At 44.0% G+C, this 13,247-nt stretch overlaps 1 protein-coding gene across 1 annotated transcript; it reads right to left on the bottom strand.

The window, feature by feature from the left end:
* Window positions 1-333: 333 nt before the first annotated feature.
* tmem238l (transmembrane protein 238 like) lies at window positions 334-10,703 on the bottom strand. Its single transcript, XM_008104266.2, has 2 exons — window positions 10,185-10,703; window positions 334-3,727 (listed from the first exon to the last, which is right to left on the bottom strand). The coding sequence occupies exon 1, from the start codon at window positions 10,652-10,654 to the stop codon at window positions 10,205-10,207; it is 450 nt and encodes a 149-aa protein (XP_008102473.2). The 5' UTR covers window positions 10,655-10,703; the 3' UTR covers window positions 334-3,727; window positions 10,185-10,204.
* Window positions 10,704-13,247: the final 2,544 nt, after the last annotated feature.

A 13,247-nucleotide genomic window follows, 5' to 3' on the forward strand; every position in this document is an offset into this window, starting at 1 on the left:
AGGCTTAAAAGTGCTGGATTCTGTCTAGATTCTGCCAACAAGCCTGGGTCTATTGATAGCAGCAATCCATTCCAAATACCATATTTTAGAAGTCATATAATTATCAGGCAATGAGCAATAAGTCTAGCAAATTCCAGTAAGTTAGGGCAAGGGGAGAAATCTTGGGTGATCTTTGCTCAGTGCTTCTCAAAATGGCAGTCTGGATCAATGATGGTCCCCAAGCCACTGCCTGCCATCCCTGGAGGGTTTGTAACAACAACAACAACAACAACAACGAGAGGGAGAGGAGGAGGAGGAGGAGGAGGAGGAGGAGGAGGAGGAGGAGGAGGAGGAGGAGGAGGAGGAGGAGGAGGAGGAGGAAAAAAAAAACAGAAACAACTATTGTACTCAATGGGTACAAATACGGTGCAGGTCCCTGGCACATTAGGGGGGAAATAAGTGCTGGTTCTCCACATCAAATGGCTTGGGAGGCACTGTTCTAGATGATATCATTTTCTACTTGGAGCCATTCCATATCTTTCAGCTTCATTTACCTTTTTTGCTGGAAACACACACACTGATTAAATATGGAACAGCTTCATGATATCGTTTGATGGGCAGCACTATAAGCTATCTGCTTTGAAACACCTTGTGTCACTAGAAGCAGGGCCAGCCCTAGGAAATTTTCAAGTGTAAGCAAGCAGTATTTTTGGAGCCCCCCCCCCGACAAACCAATCACTGAAAAATAAAAGGTAGAAGGTAGAGGTGAATAGAACACACACACGGCACATATGGTCCCTGCATATGTGTTTGTATGTGTGTGTGTGTATGTATCTTATATATACATACACATACACACAATGTGGAAAATATGTGGCAAGGTAGATAGATAGGTAGGGAGCCACGACAGAAGAACCCTCCCTGGAGCAAGGCCTAATAATAATAATATTAATAAATCATCCCAACAAAGGATTCCCCCAGGCAGGAAGCAGCCAAACAACTGAAACATTTATACCTGCCTCAAACAGACAAGAGTTCTTTCTTTCTCCCATCCTGGACATTCTGCAGATATATAAACCCCACTTAATTAGTTTCCAACCTCTAAGGATGCCTGCCATAGATGTCAGGAGAGAATGCTTCTGGAACATGGCCATACAGCCCAAAAAGCTCACAGCAACCCACTTGTCTTTACTGTATTACACAAATGTAATGTGCACCTCACTTTTGGAATAGTCATTTAGGCAAAAAAGGTGTGGCTGAGATTGATGTAATATGGTAATTTTAGCCTTCTTACTCAGATAGAAGCTTCAATAGGGCTACAGTAACTAGGGTTTGGCATTTTAGAGAATATACTCAGCATGATAACTATGGTGCTTGTCCTCTGCTGAGCATGAGAATGATGAGCAGACCTTCTTTTCAACCTCTGACAATTCTGATGGCAAAGCTGGGGTGATTTACTTGAAGTGAGGACAAACTTAGTAGATGTGGACGAAACGTCAGTATTTTAAAAATTCTAAAATCAGGACAGTAAATAAAGAACACCACTCAGAAAACAAAGGAATTCCAGACAGGAGACAATCAGGGCCAGCTAACACCGCCCAACAAAAGATTATCCCAGGCAGAAAGCAGCCAGGCTTTGAAGCCGCAAGGCTATTTAATGCTAATCAAGGTACCTCAGACAAGAGTTCTTTTTCCAACCCTGAACATTCCACAGATATATAAACCCCATTTGCCTAGTTTCCAAGAGACCTCACAACCACTGAGAGAAGAAGGAGGGAGAGAGGGAGGGAGAAAGAAGAGGGGGATCCTCAATCAGGGCAAGCTAACACCTCCCAACAAAGGATTACCCCAGGCAAAAAGCAGCCAGGCTTTGAAGCTCCAAGGCTATTTAATGCTAATAATGGTGGCCATTTGCAACATTCACACGTGCCTCAGACAAGAGTTCTTTTCCCCACCCTTAACATTCCACAGATATATAAACCCCACTTGCTTTGTTTCCAACAGACCTCGCAACCACTGAGAGTGCCTGCCATAGACGCAGGCGAAACGTCAGAAGAGAATGCTTCTGGAACATGGCCAGATAGCCCATGAGCCGCCATCTTGATTGGGCCAAGCGCTGGCTAAGGAGGGGGCGGGGCCGAAGGGCACTTCCAAGGCACTCCTTTGGAAGTAGGGGGCGTGGTCTCCTGGGAGGGGCGTGCCCTCCGTGCCCTTAGGCCCCAGCCCCGCCCCCTCCGCAGCCTCAAAGCCTGGCTGCAAGGCAGAAAGGGAGAGCAGGTAAAAGAGGAAGGAGGGAGGGAAAAGAGGGAGAAGAGGGAGGGCGCTTTGGGGCGATGGTGCTGTGCGTGCACGTTGGTGCGGGGTTTCTATCCCCCGCGCAGCACAGTGCACTAGAATTAGGCCTCAACAGCGCCCCCTTCCACATGCGCCCGAAGCCGCGGCTTCAGCCGCTTCAACGTTGGACCGGCCCTGACTAGATGCCATTCTTTTGAACAATTTTAGTGCAACTACTCCCTTACTCTGCTTAAGACACAAGGAAGAAATGTGTACTAGGAAAGCAGAAAGGATATATGTCAGCCTTACATACAGACCTCTGCCTTTGCAGTTTCAGATGCATCTGAACACAGACTTTATGGATCATCACATCAGGGAGACAGCAATAGATATTAAATGAAATCAAAATGATCAGTGCCATTCAGGTAAAACAATGAATACGTTTTGGATCAGAGGTGGAATACTTGGACTGTGATCATTTTCAAATATGAATGTAAGAATTGTCTATGTGCCATGTTTGATCATTAGTAATACATCGGGGAAAAATATGTTTGAGCATTCTAAGTCAGTATTCACATTAAAGATTGGTTGGAGAAAAGAAAAAAGAATGGTTAGGCAGCAATTGTTATGCACTCTGATCAACTCAAACCACAAAAGAATAAAGAATAATGCATGCCATAGCAATGGAGTCATAGAAGATACATAGGACGAGGAAGCAAAAAGCCACTTTGAGTCCCCTTTGGGGGAGATAAAGGGAATATAAATAAATATAGTAATAAGAACAATAAAGCAAGTCTTGAAAACTTCCTGTGTTGAAGAAAGTCCATGTCAAGTCTGGAGCTTAATGATAAAGCATTGCATCAAAACAAATGTGTGTTTCCCAATGTAGCCAAATACACCACCCAAGAGTAGGCAGAATACACCTTTGTTAAAAAATAAAATATATATATTTATTATAAAAGAAAACTCTTAATCTTCTTGTAAACAAGCACACATTTGCACAAACCAGCCATGCCCGAAGAGTTGTACAGAAGAAGTGCCGAAGGGGATGACAGTTCAGTCCCATAGCTTAAAAGGTCTAGGCCAACAATAGTCTTAATCAACTTAATAGATTTTAAATACAAAGTTCCATTGGGCAGAAAAAACTTCCTGAAGTGCTGTAGAAAACGCAGCAGACAAGTTCCTGAGGATAATCTTGAATGAAAAATCGGCACCAAGGAGTCATTGCACAGTTCAAGGGGTAACTGACTCAATTGCACAGACAAGTTCCAAAGTTGTTGATGGTGAGATCTGTGTAAATGTCATTCAAAGAGGTGGTTGTTCGATATATTGGTGGAATAATCTTTGGTGAAACAGAGGAAATCTCTGAGGTACAGGATAACAGGTTCTTCTAGAAGCCATTGGCAGAAGGCAGGAACTCCACTGCTGCATGGCCACGTGGTATGTTATAAGATGGGAAGTGCCACACATTGACCTAGGAGGAAGAAGAAAGCACCATCAGCTTGTAATACATCCACATCTAGAACCTTTAATGAAGATGAGCACCCACTTGGACCAGGGCGTAATAGATAGTGACAACTCAGGGATCCAGCCATCTGTCTGAAACACTCAATACATTATACCTCTACTACTCCATCCATGAGCCACTCATGTTAGTAGGTGAGAATTATTAGCAGTATAGTGTCCTTCCTCTCAATATTAGAATAGAGTACATCCACTTTCCTCCATGTAGCACAGAAGCCACTGTTTCAGTCAACAGGCTTCTTTTTTTTTTGCTTTACGGCCTGGCCTGAGTGAGGTGTTTCAAGAGTCACCACAAACTGCCAAGTCCAAAGAGAGAGTCCTTCTGATACAAACTAGAGAAGTTTATCTCGCCCTAAGTACAAAGTATGTGAGCAATAAATTATAGGCAGACAACCTAAAATATTTACACCATCTTCGGGTATTGACTCTTGCCTCAGACAGATTAAAACACAAGCACTTACACAACACATAGTTTGGTTTCTTTTCTCTCACCCTCAGCTTTGCACAACCTACACTAGTGTTAAAATGGCCCAGAAAGAGGCATAAAAGAAGTTCAGGTCTTTGTCATAGAAGAGGCTGGGTAATAATAGGAGAAGCTGTGAAGAAGTTATGATTCTGTTCAGGGGGGCATGTAATACATTGAGCAACTATCTAGGCAAAATGCTTATCAGTCCATCCGTGTCTATGTTCCTTCCCTCAGAGGAAGTTAACCTCAGCGCTCTTGTGTAAATGTCACCTTATCTTAGGACTGCAAAAAGCCTCCCAACACTGATGTGACAGACAACAATATGTTCTCAGATTTCCTTATTTTTAACACATAATGACAGGAAGGGGAAAAAGTGAAAAGAGCAAAATGAGGTCTTGTTGAGTTGTTCAAATTGTGGGATGCATAATTTGTTCAAGTCCCCTGAATTATAGGCATGTGATTGTGCCTACAAAGGAGAAGAAAGCCATCTCTCTAGTAAAGGCAACATTTTGGAGTGCCACTGGGGAGAAAGATAACTCTTTCAAGAGATCAGGAGGAAGGGATATTCAGGATTTTTTGGGAAGGTACAGCCTCAATTATTAGCTATTACATTTAACAGTAAACTGAAAATAGTACTCCAGTTCTCCACAAAGCCATTGAAAATACTTTACTAAAATCCATCAATACTTTACTAAAATCCATCATTGAAAAAAAAGACTTGATTTTCTGGTTGTGTACTGTGAAACTTGTACAAAAGGAGGAGAAATACATATACTCTCTGCAAGGAAGAAGTCCATCTGCCCACCCTCTATATATTTAGTTCCCTTGGGAATTTTAAGGAGCTTGCTATTCACAAAAAAAGGAGAGTGCCTACAATACCGGGAGGATTGCTGCACTATTAAGCAGCACCTCCCCTTACTCAGAATAAAGATCTAAGCCAAAAAAGAGGTTTCTCCCCAGTAATGCCGTTCATTATGACAGTGATTGTACAGAACACATGGAGACCACAGTTTAGCCAAATGAAAAAGTAATAAGACATTTGGGTTTTGAACTACAGCTTAATTACAATTTTGCCTCAGAACTCTCTCTTTTTCCATGGTGTCAACATTGAATCATGACCATAATAATACTGCTAAGGACATGGAAAATGGTATTTGTGACTCAAAAACAAATCCGCTGAATTTCTGAACTTCAAAAGATCCACCAAATTAATAGTTGAACATTTATGTCAATCCCATTATTTCAGGCATTAGTGTACTTGGATGGGAAGAAAGAAAAATGGAGAACATGAAAGTAACACGCAACAAACACAACAGACTCCCTTGCACAATGTTTAATCTGTGGGGTGGTACTGCCAAACCCTGACTATCTAGAGACAACAAATGATAAAAGGAACCATGCTTCAATAGACCTTTTGTTTGGTTTCATCAGTGTATTATTGACACCATACAACAAATTGAAAAATTAACAGAAATGAAAGAGAAAGAAGAGAAATGAAGGAAACAAAAATGTAAGTAAGACATGCAAGGCGGATGTGTTCCTAGGTTTTTCTTCCATGAGAGTGAATTTGATATTAGAGACAGAAATAAGATAAGAAAAATAACAAGTTCATGCATCACAAAAAAAAAGAAAAGAAAAGAAAAACTTCAGAATCTTTCAGTAATTTTAAAAATTCAAAACTAACAAAATGCACCAGTGAAACAAAATAAACAAGTCAAGCAAACATCCAAGTCGGGTAAAAAAAAAAGCAAAAATCTTCCACAGACCAATCAAAATGTCTTCTAAAACACAACTACCCTGTTCCCCCCCCCCCCCCAAATTAAGACCTACCCCGAAAATAGGACCTATCATGATTTTTCAGCATTTCTGAAGATGCTTGAAATATGAGCCCTGTTTCAAGAATAAGCCCTAGATATAGTTCATTTTAAAAGTCAATTTGGAAAAACAAGGCTGCCCCTGAAAACAAGCTCAAAAGCATCTTTTGGAGCAAAAAATAATATAAGACCCTGTCTTATTTTTGGGGACACAGAGGGTAGGTATGTTTTTTTCTTTCACTAGATTCCACTTTTCTTATGATTTCCATTTTGGTGGCCACACTTTAAAAATTGTTTTTTAAAAAAACTGTTAAGAGGAGATGATGAAGCAGGTGTATTCATTCTCCCCTTTTTTCTCTGATTTTCTGTTCCTACAGATCTAGTCGATTGACCAGAGTAGAATTCCATACTTTCCCAGTTAAAGATATACTGCTTTGTTCACTGCAGATACACTGCTGCAACCTGGCATCAAAACTACTTATTCATCCCTCTTTCATTATCCTTAGTGCTAACAATGCCAAAAAATGTATAGTTACACAGAGAACAAGGAGGAAAGGCACCTGGGCAGCTATAAAAAGGGTTTGTAAAACAGAGTTTCTTTGTCAGATGCTTTGTTAATTGAGATACATCTGTAGAACATAGGCATGAGGACTTCAGCAAAAACCATCAAAGATCTGGAGCTGGCACAGACCCAACATGCATTTACACTGTAGAATTAATGCAGTTTGGCATCACTTTAACTGTTGTTTCTCAGTGCTATGGAGTCATGGGGATTGTAGTTTGGTAAGGCTCCTTTGGCAGGGAAGGCTAAAGACTATGTAAAACTACAACTCCCATGATTCCATAGCACTGAGTCATGATGGTTAAAATTGTGTCAAACTGCACAGATTCTATAGTGTAGTAACCTTGATTTTGTTCACGCTCATTTTTATCCCAGCCCTTCAACCCCAAAGCATTTTTCTAAATATAATTCTAACAAAATTATATTCTAAGACAGTGGTTCTCAACCTGTGGGTCCCCAGATGTTTTGGTAAACTGGCTGGGATTTCTGGGGGTTGTAGGTCAAAAACATCTGGGGATCCCAGGTTGAGAATCACTGTTCTAAGATCTCACTGCAATCAAAAAGTGCAGGATTATCTTTACTCAAGGGAAGATTCTTGATTTCTTTGTGTAGTTTTTCTGTTTTCCCTTTTGCGGATTCTCAGAGTAGCTCCCGGAATTTCTGCCTCTGACACTTGGGCCATTCCATGCCAGGGGTCATTGATGTGAGAGTGACTTGAAGGAAACATCTGATTAAGTGAAGTGTGACATCCATTATCCATTATGCCAATCAGCACCCAGCTGAGGAACAGGAAAGTCAAGGCAGGAAGACAGACTTATTCAGAAGCTGGAAACGAATGCCCAAGGAAAGACGCAATTTACGATGTACAGCTAACAGGTGCTTAACGCTTTCTTCCCAGAGGCAATGGAATCTTTCAGGAACTGAGCTGATGTTACTTGAGAGAAATAGAAGCTGTGTCTTCCTAATGAGCCAGGCTAGTGGTATTTGCCAGCAACATGGCAAGGCAGACAAACTGACCAACAGCAAAGATTGCCTAAGATATTTTGCCACTTGATACCTAGCAGCTAACTGCATATGCAACATTTGACCAGTACTCTTCCTTCCTTTTGTGAAATTAAAATGAACAAATTAAATAATTAAGAATTTTCCGCCCTTGCTCAGCATATCTAAATCTGCAAAGATAGCCGGCCCAGATGAGACCAGTCTTAATCAGGAACCCAATAAGGGAATAGGAAACCCCAAGCTAGGCAGGGTCCATAATAATTTCTTATTGCAGCGTTTGTAGCGTGTCACCTACTAACTACTAGCTTGAAGGGGGATAACATAAGCAGGAGAAATAACACAGCAAAGGGAACTCTAAATCCCCGGAGAAGCAAGAGGCAAAGTTGCCATGACACCAAGAACTGTTCTGCTACAGCTTGAGGAATCTCAGGCTCCAGTTTCCACTCAAGCCATGGACCCAGGTCAGCCATGATCATAGAACCATAGAGTCATAAAGTTGGAAGAGACCTCGTGGGCCATCCAGTCCAACCCCCTGCCAAGAAGCAGGAAAACTGCATTCAAAGCACCCCCGACAGATGGCCATCCAGACTCTGTTTCAAAGTTGCCAAAGAAGGAGCCTCCACCACACTCCAGGGCAGAGAGTTCCATTGCTGAACTAACTGCTCAGTCTAACTTATCACACAGGATTATTATGAGTCATAGAAAATGGAGCAGAAAGTACAATCCATGCTGACATGAAAACTTGATTTCTTATTTCATAAAATGGGTATAAAGGATATTGATTTATTAATGCTAAAAAGAATGAATAAATCCAAGGTATAAAGCCTACACAATCACAAGACCCCCAAGCTTCCTGTTGAGACAAAACTCACTGGCTATTGGGGCAGCTTAAAAGGTTGAATAGACATAGCACTTGGGTTTTCTTTGTTTTAAGGTAGAAGCATTGGCATGATGGGATTGACTTCATTTGCTTACAGACAGTCCAGCCCCCCCCCCCCTCAAACCTCCATCTCTTGCTTCTAATCTTAAAGTTGCACAAGGAATAGCTCTGGTGATTCAGTAGGAGAGGAAAGACACCTGCTACAATGTTTGGGGGGCATTTCTTGTTTTCTGGGGTTCAGTGCTGGAGTCCTGGATTCAGTGTCAACACTGACTGGCAGTAGCTCTTGGAGCTTCCAAGAAAGATTCTTTCCTCACCCTACTAAGGCCCCTTCTACACTGCCATATAAAATCCAGATTATCTGATTTAAACTGGATTATATGGCAGTGCAGACTCATATAATCCAGTACAAAGCAGATAATGTGGATTATCTGCTTTGATAATTTTGATTATATGGCAGTATCGAAGGGGTCTAAAATCTCTGTCCAAATACTAAACTAAATCCAACCCAAAGTAGTTTCTGAAATCAGGCAAAAGGATGAAGGTATTCTTGGGCTGGCTCAATTCTGCTGAATTCAGTGAGAAGGAGAATGAAATGATGTTATTATGTTCCGCTGAGGCCCCTTCTACACTGCTATATAATCCAGATTATCAAAATAGGCAGTCCACATCTGATTTGAACTGGATTATATGAATCAGAGAATCCTAGAGTTGGAAGAGACCTCGTAGGCCATCCAGTCCAACCCCATTCAGCCAAGAAGCAGGTAAATTGCATTCAAAGCACCCCTGACAGATGGCCATCTAACCTCTGTTTAAAAGCCTCCAATGAAGGAGCCTCCACCACACACTGGGGCAGAGAGTTCCACTGCTGAACAGCTCTCACAGTGAGGAAGTTCTTTCTAATGTTCAGGTGGAATCTCCTTCCTGTAGTTTAAAGCCGTTGTTCTGCATTCTGAGTCTGCACTGCCATATAATTCAGTTCAGATCAGATAATCTGGATTTTATATGGCAGTGTAGAAGGGGCCTGAAAAGGGTCTGCAAACAATGGATAGGAGGCACAATACAATAGGCCCTTGACATTCACTGAGGTTTGGTTTCACCAACATTTGTGGATGCCCAAATCCTATTATAGACAGTTGTGTTGCCAAATGAGGTCGGTCCCTTACAGGAAGGTTTTGGATTTTTTTCTGGAGGGGGAGGGGGGTAGAGGAGGATATTTTCAAGCCACAGATGGTGGAATCCACGGATACAGAATCCACTGACATGGAGGGCAGACTGCCATCTATCGAAGAAGACCTGATGGCTGGAGCTCGTCCTGGAGCTGTTCTCAGGACCTTCGTCCAGCCAAGTGACTGAGTGCAGAATGAACGCAGTCCAACGCGTTTTCACTGCTCGGCGGTGCCAGGGAAGTCCTTGGGTCTAACAAGCCTTTGTGGGACTTGATGTTACAGATTAGAGCACGCATGGGCAAACTTGGGCCCTCTTTCCCGGTGTTTTGGACTTCAACTCCTACCATTCCTGGCTTAAGCGGCTGAGGAGAAAAAGGAAAGGGCCTGAGGCCAAGAATGGTGGGAGTTGAAGTCCAAAACACCTGGAAAGAGGGCCCAACTTTGCCCGTGCCTGGTATATGGCCCAGTGGAAGCGACCCCGGTCCCAGCCCCGCGGCTCAGAGCGGCGCCTTACCCGGTTCCTTTGCAGCGGCGTCAGACGAGGCGCTCGGCGGGGGCCCCGGTCTGGGTCTGCGCGGCCGGGCGGAGGCGGCCCATCTCTAGGGGCCCGGCGCTGGAGGGGGCGGGAGCGGAGGACGCGGATCGGCGCTGGGAGAGGCGGATCGAGAGCTTGGCGGCCAGGCGGAGGAGGCTGTCCCGGGCCTTGGGGCGGCGGTGTGCGGGGGCGGCGGGGGCCCGCGCCCCGAGGGGCAGCTCCTCGGCCGGGACCCCGCGCAGGTTGCCCGAGTACCAGAAGAGCCAGCAGAGGAGCGACAAGAAGAGCAGCAGCGCCCCAGACAGCACCAGGAAGTCCTGGAAGGGCTGCCCGTCCAGCGTCGGCTGCCCCGCCGCGCCCGCCAGCACCAGCGCCAGCCCCACCGCGTCCAGCAGCAGCGCCAGCGCCAGGAAGATCGGACAGCGCCCGCAATCCCGGCATGGGACCATGCCCGCCGCTCTCTGGCCGCGCCGGCATCCGGGCAGGCAAAGTCCCCCACGCCGCGCCGCGCCACGCCCACGCCACGCCCCGCCGCCCGCCTCCCCAACCCAAGGGCGCCTCTGAACTGCCGCCGCTCCACCGCAGGGCATCCTGAGAGTTAGGCCTGCTTTCCCGAAGTCTTCAGCCTTCCCTGCCCAGAAGTTTCCTGCCTCCCCAAACTGCCCTCCCACGAGTCCGTAGCGTTGAGCATTCAGGGCAGTTCGAGCGGGGTCCCAGGGCAGTCATCCTACAGCACTGGGCCGCGAGACCTGAAATAAGGTCCGCGAGACATGCGGGGAAAATCAGCTCTAGATTATTAAGACAGCAGATGGCAACTAAATAAACAAATAAATAACGACCGGACGGCATATGTTCTGTATCAGAAACTAGGGCTGATGTGATCTGTCCAATGCCATTTTCTGAATCAGCACCCCAAATAACCATTCCGAATCTAAAGTTGACCAAAAACTGATTCCTAACCCCTTTGGTACTAATGTTGGAGAGTGGTCCCTGGTCTTTGTTCAAGTGGTCCCTGGTCAAGTAGCCCCTGGTCAGGTGGCCCCTGGTCAAAGTGGTCCCTGCTCAGATGGTCCCTGGTCAAAGTTTTCCCTGGTCAAGCAGTCCCTGGTCAGGTGGTCCCTGGTCAAAGTGGTCCCTGGCCAAAGTGGTCCCTGGTCAAAGTGGTCCCTGGTCTAAAAAAGATTGGGAACCACTGTTCAACAGTCTTTTAGACCCGACCAAGGTGGGGAAGACAAACCCAAGGCTGCAGAAGGGATGCATCCTGAAAGTATTGGGAATTGGCTAGTTGAGACCTGTTAGCATCACAACCTAATGGGATAGCAGAGTTTGTTTGGTAATGGATGATTACTGGGCACGTAGATATTTTGTTTCTATTTGATGCTTTCAACAGACAATGATGCAAGCAGACTTCTTTTAAAGATAACAAGTTTGTTTACTGATAACTTCATGTATTTAAAAATAAAGGCACATTTCTTGTCAAGGTTAAAAACTTGCAAAACATTTAGAGAGTTTGTATCTTAAGCTTATAAACTTTAACAGTCTGATCATAAACGATATTGCTTCATATAGCTCTCTTTAATAAGAAAGTGGTTCAGGTGTGGGGAGAGCAGGTGAGCTCCCTCTGTCAGCTCCAGTTCCCCATGCGGGGACATGAAAGAAGTCTCCAAAAAGGATGGTAAAAACATCAAACATCCGGGTGTCCCTGGGCAACGTCCTTGCAGACGGCAATTCTTTCACACCAGAACTGATCTAGCAGTTTCTGAAGTCACTCCTGACATGAAATAAAGAGTTTATTTCCTAAGAAAACACAAGTCTCAACGGTTTTCTAACTTCTTACACTGCCTTCTGTACTCTAACAGACTTCTATACTCAAGCTGACCAAGACTCAACACTGATTTCTAACAGGCTCAAGGCTCAACTGGTAATTCTAATTGTTATCCTTTTAAAACTGAACATTCTAAACTGTCACTAAGTCATTCACACGACCTGCAGCCCCTCCCACTGCTTTAAGTATATAGAGATGAGGTAACTGCAAACTAAATAGACATATACTTCAGGGTATAAACTACACTATATAAAGCAGACAAACATCAAATAGAGGAGGCTTGAGAAGGTTGCTTCCTCCAACAGACACCACTATTTAACACGATTTTTGTTCTTTGGTTATCAATGTTATTTCCTAATTGGTTCTATCATAAAAACATGGGAAAAGTTTATTAAACTACCAAAAAAACCCTGTTGTTTTCATGAGACATCCTGTAGCAAGTTTTGCTAGATTTTCTCAGTGAATATCTCATTGTGTCTCAACCAATTCCATATAGTTTGTGACAGCCACAAAGATGAAGTTTCTGGAATATAGCAACTACTTTATATAGCAACTACTTTCAAAGTAAGTATTACACAATTAAATAGGAAATAACACTTTCAAAATAGGAACAATTTTTCCCCAAAATTTGTTACATAGTGTAATTGCTCCAGCTCAATGCTCAGGAATCACGGGAGTTGTACTTTTGTCTTCAGTCTTCTTTGCCAAAGAGTGTTGGGGCCTCATCAAATGACACCCCCGCAAAATTACAGAGTATTGTGTCATCGCAGTTCAAGTGGCCTCAAACTGTATGACTTTGAGTCACGGCTGGCACTGATGAGTTTCATAGAGGCACAAGCATCTGTCACGTTCTGATCTCACCTTTGTTTCAAGGGAGGGACTCATGGGTGGTACCCTAAAGGCATCAGGTGTTCTCTGATCTTAGATGCGAAGCAGAACCAGCCTTGGTCAGGTCTTGGATGGGAGACTGCCAATCAATACCAGATGTTCTGGAGTACAGGCAGCCCCCAAGTTACAAACATTTGACTTACATCCAGCTTTTAGTTACACTTCTGGGAGAGTTGTCATGGGGAAAAGGTGCCTCCACTGAAGCTTTCTTACAAATCCTTGTTTCCACAACAACCCAGATGTAGTTGTTACAGGGACAGAAAGTGAGGGGAAATCTTCTGAACAGGGGCACAAACAGCAAAACAAACACCACAGGGGGGGTTAGCCCT

This window comes from Anolis carolinensis, chromosome 2 (genome assembly GCF_035594765.1).
Source record: "Anolis carolinensis isolate JA03-04 chromosome 2, rAnoCar3.1.pri, whole genome shotgun sequence".
NCBI classification, from domain to species: Eukaryota; Metazoa; Chordata; class Lepidosauria; order Squamata; family Dactyloidae; genus Anolis; species Anolis carolinensis.